At 41.9% G+C, this 27,681-nt stretch overlaps 1 protein-coding gene, 2 long non-coding RNA genes and 1 pseudogene across 4 annotated transcripts; all 4 read right to left on the bottom strand.

Moving 5' to 3' along the window:
• Window positions 1-26,479, bottom strand: part of LOC131218095 (protein RBL-like) — a 41,853-nt pseudogene extending 15,374 nt beyond the window's left edge.
• LOC131219058 (uncharacterized) lies at window positions 15,996-16,970 on the bottom strand. The gene is made up of 2 exons (XR_009157982.1): window positions 16,761-16,970; window positions 15,996-16,261 (listed from the first exon to the last, which is right to left on the bottom strand). It is a non-coding gene; the product is annotated as an uncharacterized LOC131219058 (long non-coding RNA).
• LOC131219059 (uncharacterized) lies at window positions 17,132-17,772 on the bottom strand. Its single transcript, XR_009157983.1, has 2 exons — window positions 17,631-17,772; window positions 17,132-17,325 (listed from the first exon to the last, which is right to left on the bottom strand). It is a non-coding gene; the product is annotated as an uncharacterized LOC131219059 (long non-coding RNA).
• On the bottom strand, window positions 19,366-21,779 carry LOC131219057 (zeta-carotene desaturase, chloroplastic/chromoplastic-like). Of its 2 annotated transcripts, none has more exons than XR_009157981.1 (3): window positions 21,610-21,779; window positions 21,223-21,395; window positions 19,366-19,754 (listed from the first exon to the last, which is right to left on the bottom strand). XR_009157981.1 is itself a non-coding variant. In XM_058214032.1 (3 exons), exons 1-3 carry the CDS (start codon window positions 20,635-20,637, stop codon window positions 19,551-19,553), a joined length of 297 nt encoding a protein of 98 aa, XP_058070015.1. In that variant the 5' UTR covers window positions 20,638-21,216; the 3' UTR covers window positions 19,366-19,550. The 2 variants fall into 2 exon arrangements, 1 of the variants encoding a protein (XP_058070015.1); XM_058214032.1 differs by lacking the exons at window positions 21,223-21,395; window positions 21,610-21,779 and adding exons at window positions 20,346-20,432; window positions 20,632-21,216.
• Window positions 26,480-27,681: the final 1,202 nt, after the last annotated feature.

The following is a 27,681-nucleotide window of genomic DNA, read 5'->3' on the forward strand; positions in this document are numbered from 1 at the left end:
GTGAGCAGCCTCAAGAACTTCCTTCCTCAAGTCAGGGAGGTTCGGGACGCATAGGCGGCCACGGTAACGTAAGCCTCCATTCGTACCAACTCTCTATTTGGCGTCCTCATCGCTGTTAGCATGTTCTCTCATTTTCGCCAATAGCTCATAGTCTGCCTGAGCCACGATAATCCTGTCATCAATGAGGGACCGTACCCGAATATGTGCGATGCCCTCATATGGCTCCTCCACCGTGAGTTTCTGCTCAAAGTCTTGCACAAACTCTACCATGTCCCATGCTGCTATCATTAGCGAAGCCGCAAATGCTAATACCTTCTTGCGGCTCAACGTGTCTGCCACAAGGTTAGCCTTGTCAGGATGGTAAGAGACTTCGAACTTGAAGTCCTTCAGGGTCTCCATCCACCGTTGCTGCCTCATATTCAAATATCTCTATGTGAATATGTACCTAAGGCTCTTGTGGTCGCAAAAGAGCTCAAACTCCTCACCGTAGAAGTAATGTCTCTAGAGCTTTAGTGTGAAGATGACAGCTGCTAACTCCAGGTCGTGCGTCAGGTAATTCTCCTCGTGTTTCCTCAACTGTCTCGAGGCATATGCCATTACCTTGTCCTTCTGCATAAGGACACAACCTAGACCAACGTGAGACGGATCGGTGTATATAGTATATCTAACCCCTTGCTCTGGCAATACTAGCACAGGGGCGGACGTCAACCTATCCTTCAGCTCCTAAAAAGCTGCTTCTATCTTTTCATTCTAGGCAAACTTCAGATCTTTCCATGTCAACTGAGACAAAGGTCTGGCTATCTTCGACAAGTCCCGAATGAATCGTCGATAGTAACTTGCCAGACCAAGAAAACTCCTCACCTCAATAACCGAACCGAGCTGCTCCCAGTCTTGAACTACGGCTACCTTGGCAAGGTCCATAGCTATCCCTTCCTTGGACACCACATGTCCCACGAACTTGACTTCTTCTTTCCAGAAGTCGTACTTCTTATACTGTGTAAACAACTGGTTCTTCCTGAGCGTATCGAAGATTGCCCGCAGGTGCTCCTCGTGATCTTCCCGACTCTTGGAGTATATTAGGATGTCATCCATAAATACAATGACGAATCGGTAAAGAAACGGCCGAAATACCCTGTTCATCAAGTCCGTGAACACAGCCGGAGCGTTTGTAAGGCCGAACGACATCACAAAAAACTCATAGTGCCCAAAATTGGTCCTGAAAGCCGTCTTCTGCATGTCCTCATCCCTGACGCGCGACTGATGATACCCTAACTGTAGATCGATCTTCGAAAAATACTGCGCCCCTTTCAACTGATCAAATAGATCATCTATCTTGGGCAAGGGATATTGTTCTTCACCGTAACTTGGTTCAACCTGCGATAATCAATACACAATTGCAGTGAACCGTCATTCTTCTTCACAAATAACACGGGTGCTCCCTAAGGAGACACACTCGGCCGTATGAAGCCAGCATCTAACAAATTATCGATCTGTTTCCTTCGTTCTTCCATCTCACATGGAGCCATGCGATAAGTCGGAAGAGATATTGGTGTCGCACTGGACACAAGGTCGATAGTAAGTCGATCTCGCGCCGAGGAGGTAGTCCAAGTATCTTACTGAACAAGTCCTCAAACTCTCGAACCACTAGTGTGTTTTTAAGTGCCGGGCTTTCAACATTCTTCAGTAAGGAAGCATAACAAAGAACTCGAAAAGGGCAACTGACCTACACGGGAAACGTAAAGGGCGTGCCCTCAAGCCCGTGAGCTGTCACTAGTCGGGTCTCGCAGTCAATCTCGGCCCTCACTTCAGTTAGCCAATCCATACCAAGGATGACGTCGAAATGGTATATCGTAGTGACAATAAGGTTAATGCATATCGTCCTGCTCCCTAGATCTATCAAGCAACCCTTACACATTTTTGTGACATCTGTAAAAGTCCCTGGTGCTGCGATAACTCGCACCCCAACCATCGGAGTCGTCTTTAGCCCTAAGCGCTGGACTGTAGAACATGACATCACGGATATAGTGGATCCTGTATCCACCAATAGAAATATAGGGGTACCTTCAATGTGGGCGGTGAGCTCGAAGTCCAAAGGTACAGTAGCTGTAGAATCAGGCGCTTCCGCTATAAGTGCATGGATGCGTGCCTGCTGATATCGGTTGGACTAAGGAGCCATAGGTCGTTGAGGCAGCTTAAATCAAGGTACAAGTGGCCGGAATGATGGATGAGCTGGTGCCGAGTGTAGAAGTGGTGCTGATATAACCTGGGGAAGCTGGCGGTTGATCGTCTGGGGCGGTGAGAAGCCGCTATCCCTTATCCTGGTGAAGCAGTTCACCTCCGTGTGGCCTGGCCTCTTGCAGTAGGCACACCACACATCAGGTTGCCTCACTAGGGCAGGTGAAGCCATCAACCCCTGCGGTGAGTCTGCCCGCGGCCTCTTCCCGAGGAATGGTCTGCTTGAAATCTCTGGTTGCGGCCTAGGAGCCATCGGTGTTCGCATACGGGATTACTTGTCCCCGTCCTGCTTAGCTCTCATGGACATGCTCACTAGGTCAGCATAGCTAGGTATGCTAGTGCAGCACATCTTCGAGCGAATATCTGGTCGCATGCCCTTAGAAAAATGCCGCATACGCATCGGCTCATCTACCAGAATCAACGGGGCGTACTTGCCCAACTCCGTAAATCCGTTCTCATACTCTGCCAGTGTCATCCCTCCCTGTCGGAGGCGAAGGAACTCACTCTCATTCTCGTGGCGATAGGTGATGGGATAATATTTCTAGTAGAAGCGGGTCTCAAAGGCTGCCCACGTCCATATATGTCCGACCACAATAGTACGGAGGACACTATCCCACCTTAAGCTGGCCTCCTTCTCGAACATGAAGGTGACCAACTCCACCTTCTCAGGCTTTATGTAGTGTAGCGGCTTTAGCATTTTAGAGATGCAGTCAAGCCAATAGTCGGCCTCCTCAGGTCTGTGAGTACCCGCAAAGGTAGGGGGCCGTAAGCGATGGAATTGCTCAAAGTGGCCGCTGGCACCTGCATTCCCAGCAGGGGCATAAATGGAGCAGGCGGAGCCACACCCATGCTCTGGGTAAAAATTCCCGCCATGGTGGTCAAAAACTGCTGCTGCCGTACCTGCTGCTGCTGCATCATACATCATCTGCTCTAACCTATCAATAGGGGGAGCCGACTGAGGTACAGATGGCGTCGAAGAGGAGATGGGCTCGAACTGGGGTCCGTATGGCTATCGCTTAGGGGAGGTGTGTCACGCCCCGAACTCGGAAACCGGGCTCACAAAATTCCCGATCGCCGAATCCGGCGCTGACAGCCTCCGTAGAACCCCATTTTCGGATCCCGGCACCCATTCACCAGGTTTCGATCCTGGAATACTACAAGGAGGATTTCAAGTCATCAGTCTGATTCATAATGAGCATAACAAAAGCATAACCCACAAACAATAACCACAAGAACACCACCACAAAATCCACTATGATAAAAAACTTTTGAGTACAATGCGGCAGAAAGGGGAAATACAATGCAACAAAAGAAACAAAACTCCAGAAGCTCGGCTGCACGCTCCAACTATGGCCAGACTATGGCTGCGACTGCGTCCTGGCGTCACCTGCACGCATCAATCGTGCATAAGCTTATAGAAAGCTTAGAGGGTGGTGTAAGTGTGTGCGCAATATAGACGTGCTCAAAATGTAAGGTCAGAGTGATGCGGAATCATGATGATGAGCACATGAATGCAATCAGCCGTACCAAGGCTATGCGGTGCAAGATATGAATGCTATCGGCCATAACACGGCCATGCGATGCAAGATGCAGAGTATAAGTATGGACCTATCAGTGGCCTTAAGGAGTGTGACAATGCGGACATTTAACCAACATTGTCCTTACAATGTGGACGTCAAACCAACATTGTTCCCAAGGCATAGCCCGCCATAAAGTACCATTACACAACCATAGGAAATCACACATTGCAATGGACTAATATACATCTCATTGGGCCTCGACCCATAGTTCTCAGATACATCAAATGGGCCATCTCATATGGGCCTTATATAAATCAAGTGGGCCGCATTAGTGGGCCTTATGTACATTGCAATGGGTCATACTCCATGAGCCTTTGAAAACATCACAATGGGTCTCGTAACATGGCCCTTATATATATCAGAGTGGGCCTCGACAACGGGCCACCAATACGTCGAATGGGCCTAACCTCATGGGCCTTATATATATATATCAAGGTGGGCCTCCCCAACGGCCAGAAATACATCAATATGGCTCCATCACATGGACCTAGGGCCCACCATAATATTTATTTGAAATCCAACCTATTCATAAGGTCACTTGAACCTTGGGTAAGGCCCACTGAAATGTTCATTTGAAATCCAACTTATTCATAAGGTCACACGGGCCAGTGGAGGAGGGGAACAACAATTTTCAGCTGGATCCAAAACTTCTATAACCTAAAGGGGTTTTAATGGTAGAGTTCAATTCACACTGTTTCTTGTGATGTGGGCCGTCCGAGCGCTGGATTGGCCTGATTTTTGAGGGGGGTCCATGTCAAATAGTGGCCCACCAAATGGGCGGCGTGGATACAAAATATACATCATGGTGGGGCCCACGGATGGAGCCGTGGGTCTCGCCTCGGCATCCACTTGATGGACATTTTAATAAGTTACGCTTTAAATTTTAAATTTTTTATTTTTTATTTTTATTTTTTTTTGTTTTGGGGCCCACCGAGATGTGATTCACAATCCACGTCCATTATGTGTGTCCCACTTGACCGAGGGTTCAGGCCAAGTTTCACGCATCCAAATTTCACGTAGGCCCCACCAAGTGCTTTTATATGTTTAGACATGTCTTCATATGATTTTAGATGGTGTGGCCCCCTGAGTTCTGTATAAGGCTGATTTTCGGGGTGGACGTGTAGACTGAGGGGACCCGTCAAATGCACGGTGCTGATGGTCGAAAGGAACCAATGTGGGGTCCCGACCGTCCGTCCGTCAGCCGCGGCCAGCGCTGACGGTAGCAGCAGCAGCAGCTTCATTTCTTGTTTTTTTTTTTTTTTGAAAAAACAGTTTTTTTTGCGGTTTTTCCTAGGTGGGGCCCGTTTCAGTACGATCCACTCCATCCATTGGTCTCTGTGGCTTGATACCAACCCATAGAGTCCAATATTGAGCTTTTCCAGATGTACAGGAGCATCAGGGAGCAAATCAAAGGTAGGGACACTGTTTCCTATGGTACGGTCCGCCAGAAAATGGGATCAACTTCATTTTTTTCGGCTCAACGCCTAAAATGAGTTGAGGAACAACATGGACGGCTCGGATCTTACATATACATCAAGGTGGGGCCTGCATGAGTGGCCCACCACTCCTTTCTTCTTTTTTTTTTTTTTTTTTAAAAGCACATTGTTGCAACGTCCAGCGTCCCTGGACGCTGGATGACTTCACAATCACTTCATTGTGGTGGGCCCCACGTGGACGTGGCCCACCAATATAAATAAATATATATATATATATATATATATATATATATATATATATATATATGATATATACCTTATATTATATATGTATATAAATACATATTATATTATATATTATATACATGTATTATATAAAATATAACATATATGTGTGTGTGTATATATATATATATATATATATATATATATATATATAAAGATGTATTGGGCCCATCCAAACAGTGGATGGTGCGGATCATCACCTATAATAGAGTGGGCCACACCGTCTGATGTAGATGGACGGGGAAGATGTAACACATATTGGTGGGATCCACACCATTACAAAGAGAGAAAGAGAGAGATAAAGGGAGATATACGGTGAGATAGAGGAACCCCGCCACTATGGGCCCTCTTGATTAGATCACATACATCCAAATGGGTCCCACCAACAAGTGGGCCCTAAAATTTAAAAAAATGGAAAATCACCCACCTTATCTTCCTTCTCCTAGCTCCCTTGGACTCCTTAGCTCCTTACCTTCACTTTTAATGGAGATTGATGAAGGATGAATGGTTGAGATTGGAGATGAGAGGGTGGGCCACACTTGAAGTTGAGAGGGAGTGTTGGATGAGTGAAATTTCTCATGGGATTTGGAAAATTTGCTAGAGAATGAGAGGGAGAGATAGAAATAATGGGTGGAGGGATGGGTGGAGTGATGGTTGTAAGAAAGAAGTGATGAGGGGTATGGTTTAGTTTGAAATTGGTGGAGAAGAGGGATGGTTGAGGTTGAAAATGAGAAAAAGAGGAATGGTGAGGTGGAAAGATGGTAGACTTTTGGAAAAAGAGGGAATGGGTGAAGTACTTTGAGGTATGGTTGCATTTATGGTTAATTAGTGGGACTAATTGTGTAGAGATTCCCTCGAAATCCGCAACGCGCGGTGTTTCTTCGGAATAAACGCTGATCGGCATCTTCTTACCTGGGTATCGGTTCGGTGCGCAAGTCACGGCGTTGGAACCGCGGCGACGACGCGATCGCCAAGACATAAGTTTCGGATCGAGCCGACGTCGGTGCGCGGGACCTGGCTTAGGATCGTGCGCAAACACCGAATACGGTGCGAAGGTTGCCGGAATTTGACCGAAAGGACCGCGAAAGCTAATGAAATGGTACGGATTAGGACACGGGTCTTAGAAGGTGCCCCATCAGATGAATCGTCAAGAGTGAGCCGTGCCGTACTCCGTGTGGCCTTAGGTGGCATTCCCTATATACAACATAGGGTGCAACATAGGTCAGATTCAGCATGCCCACAAACTTAACCACACAGCATTTATACACAGTTTAAAGAAACTTCATGCATTTCATTTACCAAAATTGTCACAATACATGAAATACACATTACATGAATCATGACAGGAAACGCATATGAGCTATTACAAGCAAGGTTGTAAATGGTAGAACAAACTACCAAACACAAACGCACTCCCTACCTACTATACTACTAGGCCCATCAACATTAAAACGCAAACATTCTAAAACAGTAACAAAATAAACTACAGGGCGACAACATGGGTGACTAGACATCCGAGTCTGGCGACGGAGGAGGGGCGCCCTTATCCTGCAGGCAACACATGATAGTTTTCAAGGTGCGGGTCACCTTCTTAAACTTGTGCTTCACGAGGGCCCGGACATTGATAATCTCCTGTCGCAGGGCAGCCTGACCCTCCTCAAGTCGAGCTAAGCAGGCTTCCCTAGTAGCCCAATCAGTGTCATGCCCCAGTGCCGTAGGAGGGGAGCTCTCCTCCATGTCCTGAGCCTCCTCTTCTTCTTCCTGTTCCTCCTCTATCTCTTCACCACTTCCTCCCTCACTTTCTTCCTCTAGATCAATACTTTCTTCCCCCTCACTATCGGACTCTTCCCCCATACTCGTCGAGTTAGGCTTGACGTTATCAAGGGCCGATCCCCATGTTGTTAAGCGTAGCATCGTTTATGAACCGGATCGGCGCAATAGCATCCATGTTAAGTCTATAGCCGACCTCTCGAGCAATCTTACATACCAGCCGGCCGAACGGGAGTGAGACATTATTCTTGACAGAGAGTACGGTCTGAATTATCTGGAGTAGGGCGAACGTGGGCAGGCACAACTTATCCCCGTGTCCAACCCTGTACAAGAAGTTTATCATCAAACAAGTGCATTCAGTGCGATTGCCCCACCATGGATACACATTGTACGTGAAAATGTGGTGAAGCAAACGAAAGTCATCTGTCAATCTTGTCGATGGGAGGCAATTGCCTCACGTCCAGGGAGCCAGTCGGCCATAAAGGTATCACGTCCGACGATCTCTTTCTCACACACTCTTAAAAAATTCTCATTGGCGTGTACCTCACCACGTGGAATCCCCATAATTCGGGCTACCAGATCCACATTGATTGTGTGCTCCCACCTCCCTACAGAAATAGTGAACTGGAGAGGCTCCAGTGTTAGGTCTCAGATATGGGCGTAGAAAGCACGAACCGTATTCTCACATGCGTGAGACTTACCTTCAAACATGGGACCCCACTCAACGTCCACCAAGCGGTCCATAATCGGGTGTAGCCTAAACAACCTCTCATCTATGTGAGCTTCAAGTACAACCCTTAGGCCACCAAACCGACCGTAATTGAAGCCTATTGGTAGCGCTCTCTCGATTGGGATTTGGGGATCTAGGTCCCGCTTCGACCTCTACTCACGGGAGGCGCTTGTGCTTGCTTCTGCACCCGCTCTCCTCCTTGGACGGGTTGGACGACTAGGCCTGGCTTCATCCGTAGGAGCCCGCTTCCTTCCCATGAGAGAAAGAAAGGTGAAAATGGAGAAGATGGCTACCACAAGTTCGAAAAGGGCCATTGGAGTGGAGTAAAGTGTGGGATTAAGGCGGATTGTTGAGTTGGGAGATGTTAAGCCACGAAAAATAGGTTTTGTGCCCTCAAATCGTAGGAAATGAGAGGGATAGAAGATGGGGTTTGATAAAAACGGTGGAGGGGTGTAAGCCTTGAAGGAATAGGAGAAAATGAGTGAATGGAGTGGGGTTTGAGAGAAGAAATGGAGTCTTTGGAGAGAAAAGGAGAGCTTGGAAGGGTGTGTGAGGGAAGAGGGGGGGTAAATGGGCAGGAAAAGGGGGTCCCTACGTGATTTGGTGGGCCCCACACGTGTCTAGGGGTCGGCCCGACGCCGGCCCGCAGTGGCCCGGCCGAACCCGACCGCGGTCCACCGTGGTAGGCGTGGCGCCGTCGCAGTCCTGTGGACCTGGCGCGGTGCCGCCGTGGTGCGGTGGTGGTCACCCCCCTCCCGGGGTGCTGATGGTGTACAGGGTCCACTGTGGATCCCCTCGAATTGCGCCGATTTGGCCCCGACTCTGTTTTGAGTCATTTCGGGTTCCCACTCGCGTATATTCACATAATTTCAATTTGTTTAGTGCGGGACCTATGAAAGTTTCATCTAAACTAGTCAATTGATGGTTTAGAATGGTGTTGGGATCATTTCACGCCGTCAGGAAAGCCTACGAGTCTGATTCCTATAGTCCGTTTCGGTCAATTTTGCCGTTTGGCGAAATGGGAAATCCTAAGTTTGTTTCTATGTTTTCTCGCACCCTCCTACGTTGAATTTGTGTCAGCGTACATCATGTGACCATAACCCAGGTCCAGTTTAATCCAAATCGTGCTCTGATACCAACTTGTAACGTCTTGAAAATTGGGGGTCGAGCACAAACTCGATTCCCGAGTTCGAATGCATCACTTATGCAACATAGAAAATGATGATTAAATGTTGTTCGTATTAGTGCATTAAACATGAGTAGGATTATACCAAAACAGCGTATCATACCCCAGAGATAGTTAAATTATGCAAGCGAAAGACTGTAATAGATGGATATAAAACATGTAAGTTGTCGCATGTCTCCAGAGTATAAACATCTCTCAGGTGAAATATTACAAATATTGTTTCAAAATACAAAATGTCAAAAATATGAGAGGCCACTACAAGTATAACCCTGAAGCCCCATCGATCAGAACGGTTTATATGAACCCGCCTAAATACTGCATATACGAGAAAGCATCTTCCTCGTCTTCGAAGCCCGTCTCTACCTCATCAGTCGGGTCTCCATCTACAACTAAGACAGAGTCTGGTTGGTGTTTAAAACACCGTCCCGTAACGTGGGAGTGAGTGATCGACTCAGTGGAATAATAAAGCAAAGGTTAACATGTTATCAATTCAGTCAAACAGTAATGATAAAACAACACAATCAAACATCCCTAAGTACTCTGATTATTGCAAGAATGGTTTACATAAATGATGCATGCCCTCGCCTGTACTCCTTCTGCGATCTTCATCTAACGGTCACGCATGTCAGTCACTTCCTCGTGCTCTTTACTCAACGCCAAATGGCACATGCAATGCGGTGCATGAACGTGATTACTAAATTCTTATTAGTCCTTTTCATAGAGTAGGATTGGGAAGCTAAGGTACCTCCCTTATATTAGTTCCCAAACGATGATCCATTCTAGGGTCGTCAGTCTTCGTAAATCTCATACGATGATACGGTTCTAGGTCACTACAAAGAGCTCATCACCTTATCAGTGTAGGCTTAGTTTATACTCTTGTTGCTCACTTGACACTACGGGGAGGCTCATCACCCTAGCGTAAGCCGATAGCTCGACCACAGTGTCCCATACCACCATGCCCGGCTCATAAGTCTTAGCGGATCGAGGTACCAAAGTTAAAGGGGTTTTCACTGGTGAGTTTAGTACCTTAGATTCAAGCAGTAGCGTCCATACATAGTGAACATACATCGGGTCAATCGGGTTACTTGACGAGCTTGACTGGTACGAGCGCACATCAAATTGACCGACATGAAGTGCACGAGCACTCCGTGTGTCTTAACCACTATCGACAATTGAAGTACGGCTCGGACTCATTGAACACGTCCTGTGGGGCGAAAATAACCTCAACCACCAAATCAGGGCCTGTTACCGATTGCCTGGACTATATCGTAGTTTCAAACATATCCAATTCCAACAAGTATTCGTATGAAATAGTCAAGCAGTAATAAATACACAATTCCAATCCTACAACCATTTAAGCATGTTACGAAGTACAACATACATAGGATTTCACACATGCACATTTCATAAGTAAAACAGACAATATAATATAAGTTGCATGGAGGAAATCATACACATAGTCTAGATAGTTGAGAATCTTATCTCAACACTCATATAAAGTACCTAATGCCAAGTACTTCCTCATTGAGACATTTTTACGAACACTTAGACCACCTTTCTAATATACACAACGTATGTTGGCCATAACATATACTGGGCCAAATCCTTTCGCCAAGGAGTTGTTACACATATAACTAGTATAAACACACAACAATTAATTATGACAAACACACTTTCAAATTCCATACGTATATGATCCTTTCTATAAATACATGGAATACACTAAACTCAATATAGTTCATATATATCTGAAACGCGAAACAAATATCGCATTTGGCATGTGAAATAGCACCCACATCAATAATAAACTATTAAGCGACATTGAAAGCCTTGAAAACCATAACCTATACGTTTATAGTCCACACCTTTCGCCGGTAGACTTGTAACGAACTCAGTTTAAAAGCTAAGTCTTTGTCTATGGCACCATAATAACCTATAACAGGGAATAAGTTAGCTAATTTATCTATTACACTAGTCGAAAACTCTAAAACTAGTTAGGGTTAGGTTTTCTTACCCAAGTACGGAGTCGAAATCGCCGGAATAGCGATGTAGAAGCGGTAGTTAAACCCGAGGAGCAATGGGATCGAATCCCAGGAGGAATCTTCAACTCACTCTCTCACTTTCTCTCTCTTTCCTTTCCTTTTCCTCTACTCTCTTTCTTAGGGTTTTAGAATTCGTATGGAATATGAGAGAGAGAGAGTTTAAGGCCCTTATATAGGCCCAGAACTGATGGGAATGGCCCCAGGGCCATGGTATACTTAGGTTATATCCAAATACGGACTGTTCCGGTCCAACGAAGCACTTCTGGAGTCCCCCTTTCTGCGTGCAGTCGGACTTTAGCTCCCTGACATTGGATTTAGGTCAGGTTGAGTTTTCATTCTGATCGGGTTTACAGATCAGCCGTGGCGGACCAGTTTCAGTTTAACGGTCACCGGCACTCGATCAGGGCCACAAGTACACCGACATGTGTGAGACATTTCTCCTGATCCGAGGGTGTATTTGGGTTTGAATCCTTATATTTGGCCCATAAGCAACACAACTTAGTTTACTTAAATTCGGATTTTATTTCTAAATATATTCATGTTTCTCACACACTTCACTCTGGGTTCAAGTTGTGCGTTTCTGGACACTATTAGGACTTGATTTCCGAGGGAGTTGTCAAGTCCAGTAATGCGGTCATAGCCATATGGTTTCGGGATAATCAGACTTTCGACGTGCGATCTAGATCCGATACGGAGTTTCAAGGTGCTCCCGAGAGCAACCGGGATTAGAGGTGGATTCTAGATTTCAGGGTAATATAGCGTCAATGATTTTGCACGTTTTAGGTCTTGCAGGTCATATTTAAAGTGATTAGTGCTAATTTTATAAGTACTCTAGTTTAGCACTTGCTAATACTAGCCTAATTTCTAAAGGATTTGGTCTTGGGTGATTTCTGCCTGAGGTGGTACTCGGGTCTTTGTACGGATTTTTCCGAGACATTACAGTTTCACCTAAAAAAATTTACTTGCATTTGCACATGAAGATGACCAGGGAGCTCACACCCACTAAAGATGAGGAAGAGACTGATGAAAGAAAATATTACTTAATGAAGGAGAAGGCTGAGCAAAAGGGTGAGAGGGAGGATTTGGGGAAAGAGGTGGGGAAGAAGCATGTAGATGGGAAAGATATGGAGAAGAAGAATGTGGAGTTGGGGAAGGAAGCATGGAAGAAGGAGGTGATTACGAAGGACATGTCAAAGAAAGAGATGGGGAAGGAGGTGGAGTAGAAGGAAATGAGGAAGAAAGAGATGGAGGAGTTGGTGAAGCATAAAATAGAAGAATGGAAAGAGAAAGTGGAACAGGGGATTTAGAAGTAGAGTACAGAGCTTCGGTTGAGGAATTAGCGAATAAAGTATTTAGTCACATTGGTAGTACCAACTTCACACTAAAGAAGGTTTCCAATAGTGTCGGGAACATCACACTAGATGTTAAGGAGTTGAGGGAAGAGAATAAGATGCGTGAAGAAGTGAAGCAGTTAAGGGAATAGATGAAGCTGCTAAGGGGAGAGAATGCAACATTACGCGAAGAGATGAATGTCTTGAGGGAGGAGTTTCAGGCTATTAAGGTAGTGTGAAATTGCGTTTGGTTTGTTGTGTGACACCGCATTATGATATTGCATCTCCAACATGTGATAAATATATAGGTTGATAGCCGAGCAACTCAAGGTGAGGTCGGGGATCTTTTGTGTCCTATGGATGATGCGGGGGCCCAGCCTGGAGATATGGATGAGGGAGGTGGCCAGCTCGCGAACATGGATGAGTTAGGTGGCCAGCCCATGGACATGGATGAGGCGGGTGGGCAGGCCACGGAAATGGACAAGGCGGGTGGCAAGCCCGCGAACACGAGCAAGGTGGGTGGCCAACCTGCGAACGTGGATGAGATGAGGTATATACTACTCCTATTGTCGTTGTTGAGGTGTCATCATTCGTGACCCAACCCCCTCCCCGTAGAGGAGGCTGGTGATGGGTGGCCGAAACACAATGTTCACCCATTGACATATCTCACCTCTTCCTACACAACACCCCATACCGACCATGCTCACGACGTTGATCCTCTTACAGTATATATAGACCCGCATAGAAGCCTAACTCCTGAGCATGCAGAAATGAAGAAGGCAAACGATACCAAGGGTCTCGAATGGTTGAAATGATGAAGTGGACTTACCTTTCTTTAGTTTATTTGAATGTTATAATGTACTGGTTTATGGAAACTTTGTTTTAATACACGAAGGGTAAATTTGTATATAGAATTTTTGATCGAGTGCCGGCAGCAATTTCCCTGTGCTTATCTACAGAATTGCATATTCCTAACAACTTTTTTTTTTTATGGTAATGTCTATATCCAGCTTGTAGGTTATATTTTTCCATCAATGTTTACCACAAAGATGTTTCTTACCAGTTTTAATTGTTTTGTGATCAAGAATACATATTGGACAAGTCCTGCCATGGATGGAGGATTCTCCAAAGATATTCCAGATTGGAAGTTCCTAATCCTCAATATTTGCTCCTTTCTCATTAAATGAGTACTACTCTATTACCACTACAAGAAAACTAGACTTTACCGGCGGTTAAAACCGCCAGTAAAGACCCATAAAACCGCTGGAAAATCCTTTGCCCGCGGTCTGCTAACAGCCGGTAAAGCCTTGGTCGGTAAAGGCTTACCGGCGGTCAGGACCTTTATTGACGGTTGTGCTGGCCGCCGCTAAATTGTCAGTTTTTTTGTTACACTACCAGAAAATTTGTCAAAAGCTACGGATAATATCTGTAGCTAAATTGGACTAGCCCACAGTACAACCGTAGCCATTGGTATCATAGTTCTTTTAACATTTGCTACGAATTAAATTCGTAGCTATAGGGATTATGTACATCGACAATCCGTAGCTATAGGTTTCTTATCAAAACGTTAAAAAAAAAAAAAAAAAAGAAAGAAAAGAAAAGGTGACCCACATGTATCCTAGTTTTTTTTTTTTAATTATTTTTTTACACCAGTCTAAGCAGCTAACATACCTTGGTTAATGTCAATGATCTCCTTGTTGCCAATGATTGCCATTGTTTCCAAGGGACTGGTTTCTTCTGTCGATCTTTGGTGAGTTGTGTAGCTGCCATTGAGGTTCACTCTACTTGCCTTCAAACAGGCTGTAAGAGATTCTCCACCTTGTAGGGTGTTAACTGGCTTGCAGCAGGTAAGAAATTGCGGGTATGCCTCCACTTTGTAGACAACTCAGAATTTGGAGTTCTTGTTGAGCTTCCTTGAGAGTTCACCTTATACCCATTGGTTGATGAAATGGATCTCTTATCAGGAGAAGACCAGTCCGAGTCTACGGAACAAAAATCCGTCGAACTCTCAGCATTATTATTTGATAATTCCAGTTCATTGATTTTTCCTACAACAAATCAAAGGTAAAATAAGAATTGGTTGATGCCAATTCAGATCCAGCAAAATTCAGATAAAACCAAACAATAATTCAATCAAAACCAATTGAGAAATATTATGCATTGGTCTGGCTGCAAGCAAGATCCAATCAAACTTGCTCCTGCTTAAATGGAAACAACTAAAACAAGCTCAAATCGTTTGACCCGGACAAGGTTCAGTTTCATAGTCTGCTGGACTACCAAAGAAAGATGTTTAAGTGGAACAAATGGACCAACTTATTTTCAATTAGAACCAGCATCACCATCATCTAGGTTTACTACTTAAGGAGGTCTGCTACTCTACTTAGGGTGAATCAGAATCCAAGTGGCCAATTCAAAAAACCAGCATCACCATGAAGGCCACATGTCGGATTGGCAACCGCCTGATGATTGGTCATGATTGATTTTTGGGCCACGTCATCTTAAGAGCAGATCCCAAAGAGGGGCCAATAACAACTAACGAACAACCCTGGCGTTACTCATCATGTACAATTTTCTTCTTTCGACAATTGAGCCTAAATCAAAGCTTATTTAGAAATCTGCCAAGAAAAAGTACGAGAAAATTGAGCACAGTAACTTGCCTCACAGACCCACCTACCAACCAAAAAACAGGATAGTCGTTTGATTGGACAAAATATCAGCAACCAATTAAGCTAAGAAATTAATTACCCAAGTTATTGGAACAGAAAAATGCTAGTGAATGGTCAAACAAATCAGGATATAACTAAAATGATTTGAAAAAATGGATGGACAGCATGGATGAAACAAATACATCATGATGGATCCACATAAATGAATTGATTAAGTACTTGTAAGTAAAAAAGTTACTTATAACTGATCATAAACAAAACTTACTTATCTGAAATAAGTTACTTATCTACTGCTGTAAATAGAAAAAGTAACTTATTTGACGATATCCAAATAGGCCCTTAATCATAAAACTGGCCGCCGGCAAAGGGTTGGCCCATCAGTCGGCTAAGGGCCGATTTCTTGTAGTGATGATCTCCTTCTTGCAAAATTCAGAAATGTTAGCTCTCTATCTTGAGAGTTCTTTCACACTTTGATCTTTGCTACTAAAAATCAGAATATTATTATTTAATCAACATAAACAAAACCCAATAAACCATTCCATATTAGTATAAACATATGAGGTTGTTCCGTACCATAGCAATTGCCATCATTTCAAATGCTTGAATCCTGAAACACAGCCACCAACAAAACAAGAAAAGAAAAATGAGTTAAAAAGGGAAAAAAAAAACCATAATCTAGCATTTTATTTTGAGCATTCCCTGATAGATACAACATCCATAATCTAGCACAGACATGTTGGAAATTCTGCATTAATTAGGCATGTCAAGTTAGGTAGCATATTAGGAATAACAACATGAAACCAAGCATCCATCAAGTGACCAAAACTCTGATAGAAAACATTATACATCAGATAGATCCATGTTCATGCATCTATTTTTGTCAATTAGAATATCTTGCAGAAGAAAGAAACCATGAGTGTTAGAGGTGGATGTTTACACTATCAGGCACCATACTACTGGTTGCTTCACCCCCAAATTTCTGTTCCCTGTCAAAGTCTTCCTGCGAAAAAGAAACCAAATACCTTCTTTGATGAGAATTTAGTTACCCCATAGCATCACTTAAATAAAAAATAAAAAATAAAAAATAAAAAAAAGAAGAAGCTACCACATGCACAAATTAGTTCCACATTGCCGCAAAGACCAACAAATGACATTGCAGAAAAAGGCGAACAAAAATGAAGAACTAGGTATATAAGAATGCAAAATCATCATTGCAGAACATTAAAACAGTAGAAAGATAAAAGGGCAAACTTCTCCACAACTTCACTTGCACCCAAATACCAAAGCAATATATGTGAATATAGAGTTCCACTGGTTTAAATGTTAACATATTAAGAAAATAAGCAAATGTTAACAAGAGTGTCTAACAAAGAAAAAACTATTGTGCAAATTAGTAAAGGGAAGTGCACAAGAAGAGTGTCTAACACACCATTTTGACAACCTTAATATCAGCAATTCAAAAGATTTGAGTTTCTCGAATAAAAATTCAAGAGATATACCTGGTTTGTTATAACCCAATTAACAAAGGGTAAGCGTAGCTCATGACACAACTCCAGCATGTTCCCTCCAGAAGTCAAAAGTTTGACAACCTTCCTTCTCAATGAAAATGAAAACAATTAGCCAATTCCAACAAGCAACAGACGTTGGCTGAATGAAATTGATTTTATGATAACCTCAAAATATGCAGTATAAGAAATAAACTCACTTGATCAATGAGGAGCTTTTTCTCACAGAAAAGCGCTGTAAGATTTCTATGCAAGCGCCGGTAAGAGCCTTTGTATGGATTTGAAAGGCCCTAGTATGCCAGCAATTTTTTTTATTATATATAATTCAATCAAAACCTGTATTTTTTAAATATTTGAAACATAAAAATGATGCAATACAAATAAAACTGAATATTAAACAAAATTTATATTACTACACAATAAAAAAATATATATAATATTTATTACAATAAATTGAAAATGGTCTTGAATATAAATAAATAAAAACAAATCTTCTGTATGGTCTACTCCTAGCACAAGTGGCATCAAAAGGCTGAAGTGATTTGAACTCTCACAGTCACTGACAAAATCCGCCACATGTCATAATGAGAACACTGTAAGTAACCATAATGGAGGCAGAAGAGTAGGAAACCAAACGCACCCGAATGTAGGAAACCAAAAAGGAAATGGCGCTCATGTATCATAAACAATGCTTGCAAATATCAGCTCCCAACAGCAATTTGCAGAAAATCAGACACTTGGGTTTTGCAGAAACCCAACAAAAAACCAATCCAGACCACAAATTTCAGAAAATTACATCTGGGTTTTATCAGAAGCAGACAAATCAATCTAAGATTATAACAAAAACCAGTCGATGAAGGAAACAACAACGTACATCGTGACAGCGGCGGTGATATCCTGTACATGTTACTGTTAGCAGGGTCCAACACCAGAAGGTCGCCGCTCGGTGAGACCTCAACAGCGAATGGCTCAATTCCAACTTTGCTTCCATCAAACGCCGTCTCAACAATATGGATCCTCAATTGTTTTTTGTTTGAAATATCACATTCTATACATTGAATAAGAATCATTTTACTGAAAATTTTAAGTAGATAACAAAGATAGCTGCAACTTACAGTTAATATATTGGAAATGCACATCCTACAATCAGCAGGTGTCAAAATAATTGTGGTAATCAGGAAATGAATTTGCAGCATACTGAAATAAAAAATGGCCAAAGATCCAACAAAAATTAGAAAGATTAAAAAGAATATGGGCAGCATAGACATAATTCTTGTACCTGAACAAGCTCTGAGTTTCTTCTCTGTCCAAGATGGAAGGATGGTCAGCACAAGAACTAAATCAGAATCAGCACCTTTAAATGCCAAAACAACACCAACCATGAAAAGCTACAGTCAACGGAAAGACCAGTCTAAGTTCACAGTACTGCTGGCAACCATCAACAACATTTCTACATAGAAAACACATCATTACTTACCAATGACCATTTGTTGATTATTCTGCTAAGGCCGCTGGTAATTGAGGGGCGTCCTGAAAAGTGATGTAACTTCTTTTCATTGTGTATTTAGATTACATGAATTCATGGATTACCAAATATTAGATATTGATGTTTACTTGGGTTTCCTTTTGTGGAGCTCAGGTTGATGTCCCCCTCTTTTATGTAATTTTTTCTTCAATCTATTGATAAAATTCAGTGTGATCTGATCATTGTGCACCAAAGATGCAAGGAAACGAATGCCAAAGGAGCCTACTCATCCAAATGAGTAAGGGAAATGGACCGAAAAAGGGAAATAGACCAACTTCAGAAGAATAAGTTCTAAAGCACATTAGCATGGTGTACGCCTCCTGTTTGAAACCCAGGATCTTTTCCGAGATTCAGGAATAGTAACTGATTCAATCCATTTATGGAGTTTGAAACCAAACATGTCTGCGGTTAGTTCATCACTTTAGACTGTCCAATTTGTTTGTTTAACTTTACTTGGAACATCATGAGAAGAAGACACACACATCATAGATGAACTTTTCCATCCCATTTATGCCATATAAAAACAAACCTTTGGAGCAAAGGTCCAATATTCCAGTGAGTTTGCATTAGATATCATACTCCATGGAACCGTTTTGGTCACATGACTACATCTCTTTTTATCTTTTGGCAGCAAATTAACTAGACAGCATAACCTTACAATCATCATCGATGGGTTTGATTTTCATTTTATGAAAGAGGTGGAACTGGACAGAAACTCAGAAAATCTCCTGTACCCACTACAAAGAAAAAGGCCTTTAGCCTCAGTTCAAAACCGTGGCTAAAAATGTTAAAAATTGAGGCTAAAGCCTTTAGGTTGGCAATCAGCTGATTCTCTAAAACTAGATAATTGAGGTCTCCACATCACAAATATGTCAAATTTCTGTCAGATGAAAAGAACTTATTCCACAAAATCAACAAGCCAAGTAGAACCTAGCTACAAATTGCATTGAAATAATCACTCCAATGTCAACTAACCCATCAATATCTCAGGATCCAATCCTAAGCAAAAAAATCCAAATAGAGTTGTGAGCAAATCCAAAGCAAATCAATGCACAAAACAATAGAAAGGGGATCAAACGGATAGAACTAACTCCTAATTATACTATCCATCTCACCGTAGAAATTTTTCGGTTAAGTACAATTTGGTTTGGGACTATTGACCATACATCAATTCTAATATCACAAACAGTCATTCCTTCGAGGAATAATCTGCCCCAGCTTTCATAAATCAAAACTGAGTGATGAAGATATGCCTCAACTCACTGGAGATGGTTCACATTTCTGCGTCTAGAGATTATGAGTCTTATGACAAAGGATGGGGATTTCACCTTTTTCATCAGGTGAAAAAGGTTTCTGTAGCAACCGAAGAAGACATGAAGTCCCATCTCGATGTGATTCTCACCCTTATCTACAAATGAGCCCACTTTTCCACCAATGAAAGACCGTGAATCGTAAATATGAACCTAGGAAGAAAAGTTAAATGAGTTCTAAAATGAAGCTAGGAAGAAAAGTTAACGCAGAAAAAGAAAAGACAGCAGGTATGGGCTTGAAGGAAGAAGGCTTTACAGTAGAAGCAAGCATGCCATCCAAACATATTTATCAATCTATGCAACTCGAAGACTTGAACAGCAAAAACCCTCCGTTGACTAGCAGAAGTAATAAGAAACTCAGGCCAAATTCCTAATCTTGCTAAATTATTTAAGACCAAAAGAAGAATGTCACAGACAATGACAAACAGATATAATGAGTAATCACACATTAAACTAATGAAAACTTTGGGTGTACCTGCTGATTTTTTCCAGGAATTCCTTGGGACATTAGTCTAGGACCCTAGATTTAGGAGGAACTGAAATTCATGGAGAAAAAGAAAAACAGATGGTCTAGTAATCCAATTAGTGTGGTTTCTTTTGCTATGCTCCATCTTAAAAGGGCCCATGACTAGGACAATCTGGATTGATTTCCATAGTCCATGTGTGTCATGTGTAGCTCCCAATAATCATAATTCACAAAAGGCACTTTTTTTCTCATAGTAAATCACAAAAACAGTTAAACACCTTGAAAATCTCCTGCACAGTCTCATAGTATAAACCAGTTTTAGCCCATCCACCAGTAAATAGCACACTGTTGACCAGGTTGAGCTTCTGCAGTAGATGAACATTGTATGTCAAAGTTGAAATTCATGCCATCTATTTATCATAAAAACAAGTGCAAATAGAAGGAGAAGCCAACCAGCATCTTCAAATAATAACTATTTAATGAAAGAACATTCAAGAACCTAAGATGTGGTTGTACACACAACTAAATTGGATTTCAATAGTGAGGTAATCAAATTGCAACAACCTCCATTAGTATTTGTATGAGGAAGTAGCCCCCAAACTGCAATTATGCCTTGTTCAGCACTGTGGATGTGTGGATGTTGAATCTGTCTGAGTATTGTACAATTCCGCTTCTCGATAGTTTTCGTTTCCTTTTTCCTGTAGGCTAAAGGAATTTCTGGGAGGTTAGCGATCCATTTCCAGACAGAGCCAAAGGCCTCCACTTGCTTGTCTGTTAAGGTGTCAAACACAACAGTCAACAGATATAGATAAAAGGGAATGAGTTCCCAATAGAAGGAGCTCAGCTATGCCCACAGCCATACATACCATGGCAATAATATTTGTTTCTCATCCAACATGGGCAAAAAAAAAAAAAAGTTTAGCCTAGAGGCAATACTCCAAAACTCATTGTACGCATGTGTTACATACCCACAGCTAGAATTCACTGAAGCCATACTGTTTCTCAAATGGCCTTCAATAATAACCTTGCGAGAGACCTCAATGTTGGCAGTTTTTCACCCAAGACACAAAAATAAGTCCTAATTATGCTACGAAATCAGGACATCCAGAAATGAAGATATTATCTATTTCCTTCTAGATATAGGTAGCACCATACCTCTTCCCATTGATGGTGTCCTCTGAGGAAAGTGCCAGTGGCACTGTTGCAGTACATATTCAGTTCAGGAGAGTGCCAGTGGCACTGTTGCAGTACATATTCAGTTTTGCATCCATCAGTAATAAGAATTTTGAGAATCACATATCTCCATTCTTTATGGGACTTCATTTATGCTGCTCATCAAATATTTCCATATAAACTTAGTAAAACCATTGATAAATGAAATAAACATCTAACTGAATAGAGAAAAATCCGGCAGCAGACCCTCCCCACACATAAGAATGGATCAGTGCAAATGGAGGAATTGATTTATTTTCAGCAACGAGATAAACAGAACAAGCATGTTTAGATAATAGGAAAGGCAAGAATCACAATCAAAGGACTTACTGTTGTCACAGCTAGCAAATGGACCGCATCGAGTCAACTCAACAAGTCTTCCTGAGTTGGTGCAAGTACAGTGCCTTCACCCGCACCTACAATAACAAAGAGCAGAGCTCTGCTCCGATTGTCAGTCCACCACCGTCGCAGATGGCAAAATCACAGGGCCTTCTTCTTCGCTGGCTTTCATCTTTGATCCTCCATTAAATCCACCAACCCTCAGAAATCAATGACCCATGCACCTCAGGCAGCATTAAATCCGTCATCCTATGACGTGGCTTACTCAAATCCTCGATCCAGACCTTCGACCACCATCTTCTATGGTTGCTCCCAGCCTCGACTTCCACCCCTGCTCGATCGAGCGTACGCTGCTTCCACGCTTCCTAGAATGCTAGGGTTTCAAAAACCCCCCTTTCGCCAAATGATGACACTGATCTGCCATTCCAATCGGCGAAAAAGTAGATGGCAATGAGAGCCTGAACCACCTGTTGGAGAAATATCACCTTTGACGATGGTGAGGAGTTCATGCTCAAGGCAGTCGCCCTTGATCGCAAACAGGAATCGTCAAACTCCTGTATAGGGTTTGGAAAAGACAATAAAAGGGATTTGAAATCCCCGTTTACGCACCGAAAAATTGCAGAAGAAGAGAGATTAGAGATTTTTGAAATCCTCGTTTATGCACTGGAAAATCGCAAAAGAAGAGAGCTCCCTAAAAACTAGTGAAGTGGGAAAGGCAAAAGGAAATCCAAAGTAGATCTGCTCCAAGTTGTAGGGAGAGAGAGGGAAAGGGAATAGGGGAACATGGCGCTGGGAGTGAGAGAGAGAGAGAGAGAGAGAGAGAGAGAGAGAGAGAGAGAGAGAGGGAACGGGGGTGGAGGGCGAGAGAGGGAAACAGAGGAGAGAGAATATAAGAACGAGGGTTCTGTTTTTAAAAAAAGCTTTTTCCGCACCTTTTGCTAGCGGCTGCTTTTAACTAGCGCTGCAAAGAGTTCCGTAATTAATGATTCTTACATTTGCTGGCAGTTCGCGTTGATCATCGGCAAAAAAAAGTGCCGGCAATGGCCCACTTTCTTGTGGTGTACATATTAACCACTTATTCATAGACCACAGTATGACAAGTTAGAATGTTTCCATCTGGCAAATTTTGGGTGCATGCCCCATCCACAATGGGCATATTTGTAGAGATGTATGGGGTGAAACAAGTTTAAAATATTGGAATACAAACCATATCATGAATTATAAAGCACTCAAAAAGGCATCATGCATTCACCCATTTTGCGGTCATGAACCTTGATGCCAACATCATTATATTGGCACGTCATTCAAATCATTTTAAGTTGAAATGAGAGAATTAGTATACCGAATTGCCAATATACTAGTCTCCGACCAGCTTCCAGAACAATAAACTTAGAGAGAAAGCTCAACGTAGTCCTCGAACCCAAGTTACTCCTTTAATGTGGTCCATTCAGACATCTTTCCTTCTATCCTCCTCGTAGCGACTCAATTGGACTTATCATATTTCTTTCCTCTGCCCTCTACAATATTTTGCATACTAGTTTCCCAAAAAAAGTCAAATATCATAATGGATCAGATGGTCAACTTTGGCTAGTTGTCTCTTGATAGACATACACAGCCATTAGGATATGGGTATAAGTGTCCCCCGCTCTCCCATTTCAGGGTTTTTCTACTTTGCTCTTTTTTCTACTTTTTTTTGTTATTTTTAACAGAAGCTCTTTTACTAGTATTTCAATTAATATTATAGTAAAACAACCATCCAGAATGGCTTGTGTTTGATATATTCAGATCAGAGTGTATAGTCATCAACTCACTGAAGACTGCAATATGAACACAATTGATTTTCTACAAAAACCTCAAATTTTCGGGAACATGAAACGAGCAAATCAATAATTTTTGAATGATCCAAAAAATGTCCAACATAAAATGGCACAGGTTTCAATATTATGTATCCTGTCTTCTTCAACCACGGGTATTGTAGGATCTTCCTGGAATTGCAAACACTCAGGCTTTGTCTAGATTGAATTGCAAATGTTCTGTTCAAACAAGAAGAAATGGCAAAATTCAACGGCTTTTCCTAGTATTCATAATGGAAGTAGCTCTCAAATTGCAGTTTTCAAGAATCATAATAGTAACTTGGAGCCCAAGCCATCAATATGAATGCTATTGAAGGAACATTTTGGTTAATTCAACTTTTTTGTCTTTTTACTTTCTTCTCTCTAGGTTTTTTTTTTTTTTAAAAAAAAAAAATTTTATTTTATGGAGAGAGATTTCGTTAATTCAACTTTGTGAAATTAATAATTTCAATTTAATTAAATAGTGCATCCGAACACACCCAAAATAAATGAGAGCACAATGTGAGTATATTCATAATGGAAGTAGCTCTCGAATTGCAATTATGTTCCTTTCGAGTACCATAATAGCAACTTGGAGCCCTCAATATGAATGCTACTGAAGGAACATTAACTTTTTCCCCTTTTTTCTTTTTCTTTTTCTTTTCTTTTCTTTTCTTTTTTTTTTTTTTTCAGAAAGAGATTTGGTTAATTCAACTTTGTGAAATTAATAATTGCAATTTAATTAAATAGTGCATCCAAACACACCCAAAATGAATGAGAGCACAATGAGAGTATCACACTTTTCAAACCTCTGGATTCACCGTACAAATAAAGATCAAATATTTGACAGCTATCTTTTATTATTATAATTATTTTTTTTTTTAATGGTAAAAAGAGAACAGAACTCACAGATTCCATTTAGAGGTCATCTTTGCAGTCACCGAAAAATTTCTTGATATATATTTTATCAACAACGGTGTAGAGAATTTTCAAACTAGATAATCCTCCTCTATTCGTTTCCCACTCTCATCCTTCGAGTAGTTGTTAATCTACCGAATGGTGTATACAATTTTGTGAAGTCATCAATCCTAGGTACAGTTTGTATTAGTTGAGAACCACTATTAGTACCTGCTACAATGCCAATTGATGATATCAGTTGCTTTTACACTGAATAATGCTTCTACTCACAAGAATCCTAAATCTAATTCTTATTACAAAGTTCTGAACACCAAAGTGATAGTCCTTGATAGAGTCAAAGTCCAATCATACATTTGAGCTGAACCCAAAATGTGCCCATCTATCCACACGTGACCATGCATCCCGCGTGGTTTTTTAGCATAAAGTACACCAACCACATGGCTCTTGGGACATACGCTTATGTATACATAATGGAGTCTTACACATGGTATTTTACGTATAGTTGCGCTATTTCCTATTTTATAGGATCTATTTTAGCAATTTGGTAATTTTTGGACTCTTTCTCTAGTTGTTACTCAATCTTTTTTAGAATTCCAGATTCTGCTACGATTTTAGCAAGTACTTGAGTTGTGAAAGGACCTATATATGGTTCTCTATAAATATGGCTTTGACATGCATGGAACACCTATTGATGATTTTTTAAAAACGAGAATAGAGTTGCCAAAGAAGCTCTTCTTCAAATGGTAGCAATAGAAGGAAAGGGAGATTATCTTTCTTTTTCTTTTCTTTTCAGGAGGTCCTACATGTGGTTGTCAATGGTTTGAGTGGTAAACTTCTACGGCAAATCTGGTACATTGATCTTCTTATCTGCAACTAGCTCTTCTTTCTTTTTAATCCTGGTTTGCATTGGTCCTTAAAGAAATAGGTCTAACCAAAAATGTCCAGCCATTTCAATCCCCATATCGTCTATATTTTCTTCTAAGAGAAATTATCTGGTACTCTGCAGAGTATGGTTGATCACACTCATGCACTCATCCACACTGAATACATGTAAATCAATATTCACAATCCAAATCATGGGTCCTAATATGGATGGGACAGATCCCAAAAGTCACATTGACTAGACAATCTTGTCTTGAACAGTGCACATTTTCTTCTTGAATTGGACCATCAACCATTTCCTCTCCAATCATCTACTTGAACACACTGATGAAATGGCTAGGATCATCTGATAAATGTGCTTCTCAAGAAGCACTATCCTTAGTGTGGTCCACAATTTGGAGTTTCTGCGTTTAGTGCATACATGTGTGTGTAGTTTTGTAGTTAATGTTTCCATTAGTATGATCCACCATACTCTGCCAGATTATTATATAAATCCTAATGATCTCATCTTCAAATTACAACCCAGATAGACTACAATGAGAATTTGTGGCAACACACGCACTATACACATACAAGTAGCCCAATCCAAACTGTCCAAACCATGGTCCATAACCAATGGAGCATAGCTTGAAACCTCCAATGACCGAATATCCCCAACCACCTGATCACTGACCATCAAATGGACATTTTAGGAAGGAAGTCGTCAGCAATCCAAACTCAACAGGAGAAATCAGAGGGTCAAGATTGTCCAATAAGTGCAACATTTGCCACAAGATCCATTTACATTGTGGTGCACAATTTGGATGGTCCTGATTCACATGTGCATGTAATCCACACATACAGTTGAAGAGCTTCCACAATTTAGTGATCTGGGGCAGGCACACATTGTAGTCTACCTCTACAGAAACATCAACAACTACAGCAACAACAATAGCGAAGACGAAGATGACGATGATGATGCAAAAAGAGAAATGATACCGGCGAGGAGAGTGCCACGGCGATTGAAGGAGACGCATTTGGTGATGCCATGCTGCAGATATTCCTCTATCACTCTGGGAAATCTCCCTGTAATGGATCTTCCATCCACATCCCACCCAACATTATAGTCATGATGATGATGGTGGTGGTGGTGGTGGTGATTATGGTGGTAATGGTAATGGTGGTGGTGGTTGTGGAAAGGGAAGGAGGAACTGAAAGATTCAACACTCACCGATTATAGGGACGTACATTCTCTTCCTTTTCTTTTCCTGAAATTTCAGATATGAAGATGAGAAGAGACGCTTTCTGGCATTCCAGGGCCTTTTTTTTTTTTTTTGTTGAAACGCAAGAAGAAGAAGAAGAAGAAGAAGAAAACAAAAAAAAAGGATCTTTTTTCGCTCAAGCCATCTGTTTTGGGTTTTTTGGGAGCGAGGCAGAGGCTTTCGTCTGGCTTTTTAAAGTTTGAAACATTTCGAGAGAGGCAGATTAACGATTCGTGGAAGGAAGAGCGAGCGTGAGAGAAAACTCGCAGCATGCGTGCCATTGTGGCACACGTGCGAGTTTCGTGCCAGGTGACAATGAAACTGGTCCCAGAATCTAGAAGGCCAGCTCATTAGATGGGATGCACGTGTACAATGAATACAAGGAGCGGATTCGGGGCGGCGGCGGCTTCACCCAACATGGTGCGGCCCTTATCATGGGGCCACTTGAGATAGTTATTGTCTATATCCACGCTGTGTATTTGTTTTCTGCTCCTTTGATGCATGATCCAAATATCAGGTGGACCACACTTATATAAAATAGTGGCAAATGACCATTAAAATCTTCTCATGGGCTACAAAAGTTTTGGATTAAGCTGATTTTTTTTTTTCCTTTTCTTTTCATGTAGATCAGTGTGACCTTATCATAGGTTGGATGACAAATAAACATTATGGTAGGCATTAAGGTGGGTCCTAAAAAGTTTTTAATAGTGAGCATTCAATCACTATTGTTTCCCATGGTATGGTTTGCCATGGGTAAAAATGGGTTAGCTAAGGAAGAGAGGTCAGCTCGGACATATGTGCTCGTCGTGTGATTTGTCAACGCCAATCACAACTAAGGAGTTCCTCAACGGCCAGAAAGCAGTAATCCACTGCTGGGGAAAGAGTCTACTTCTCGAGCTCGGCCATCAGAAAATAAAGTATCTACACTTCTATCAGATGTCGAGCCCTTTCACGGTCTCATCCATTTCCGAGCTACTACTCGAAGTATCTCTTGGCGAGGTCCCCCGAGGTACGACCTTGCACGAGGCAAGACTCCAAGCCACTACTCTCGGAGAACCCCTGCCGGGTATGGTAAGATGAAGTGGATGGTCATCCCTGATTCCGTTTATATTCTACTAAGGAATGGAGCTTGGTTTCATTGCTCGGACACAACTCCCAATGGCAGGTCGGTAAAATAATCACTATTGCTC

The sequence above is a fragment of the Magnolia sinica genome, chromosome 11 (genome assembly GCF_029962835.1).
Source record: "Magnolia sinica isolate HGM2019 chromosome 11, MsV1, whole genome shotgun sequence".
In the NCBI taxonomy this organism is placed as follows: domain Eukaryota; kingdom Viridiplantae; phylum Streptophyta; class Magnoliopsida; order Magnoliales; family Magnoliaceae; genus Magnolia; species Magnolia sinica.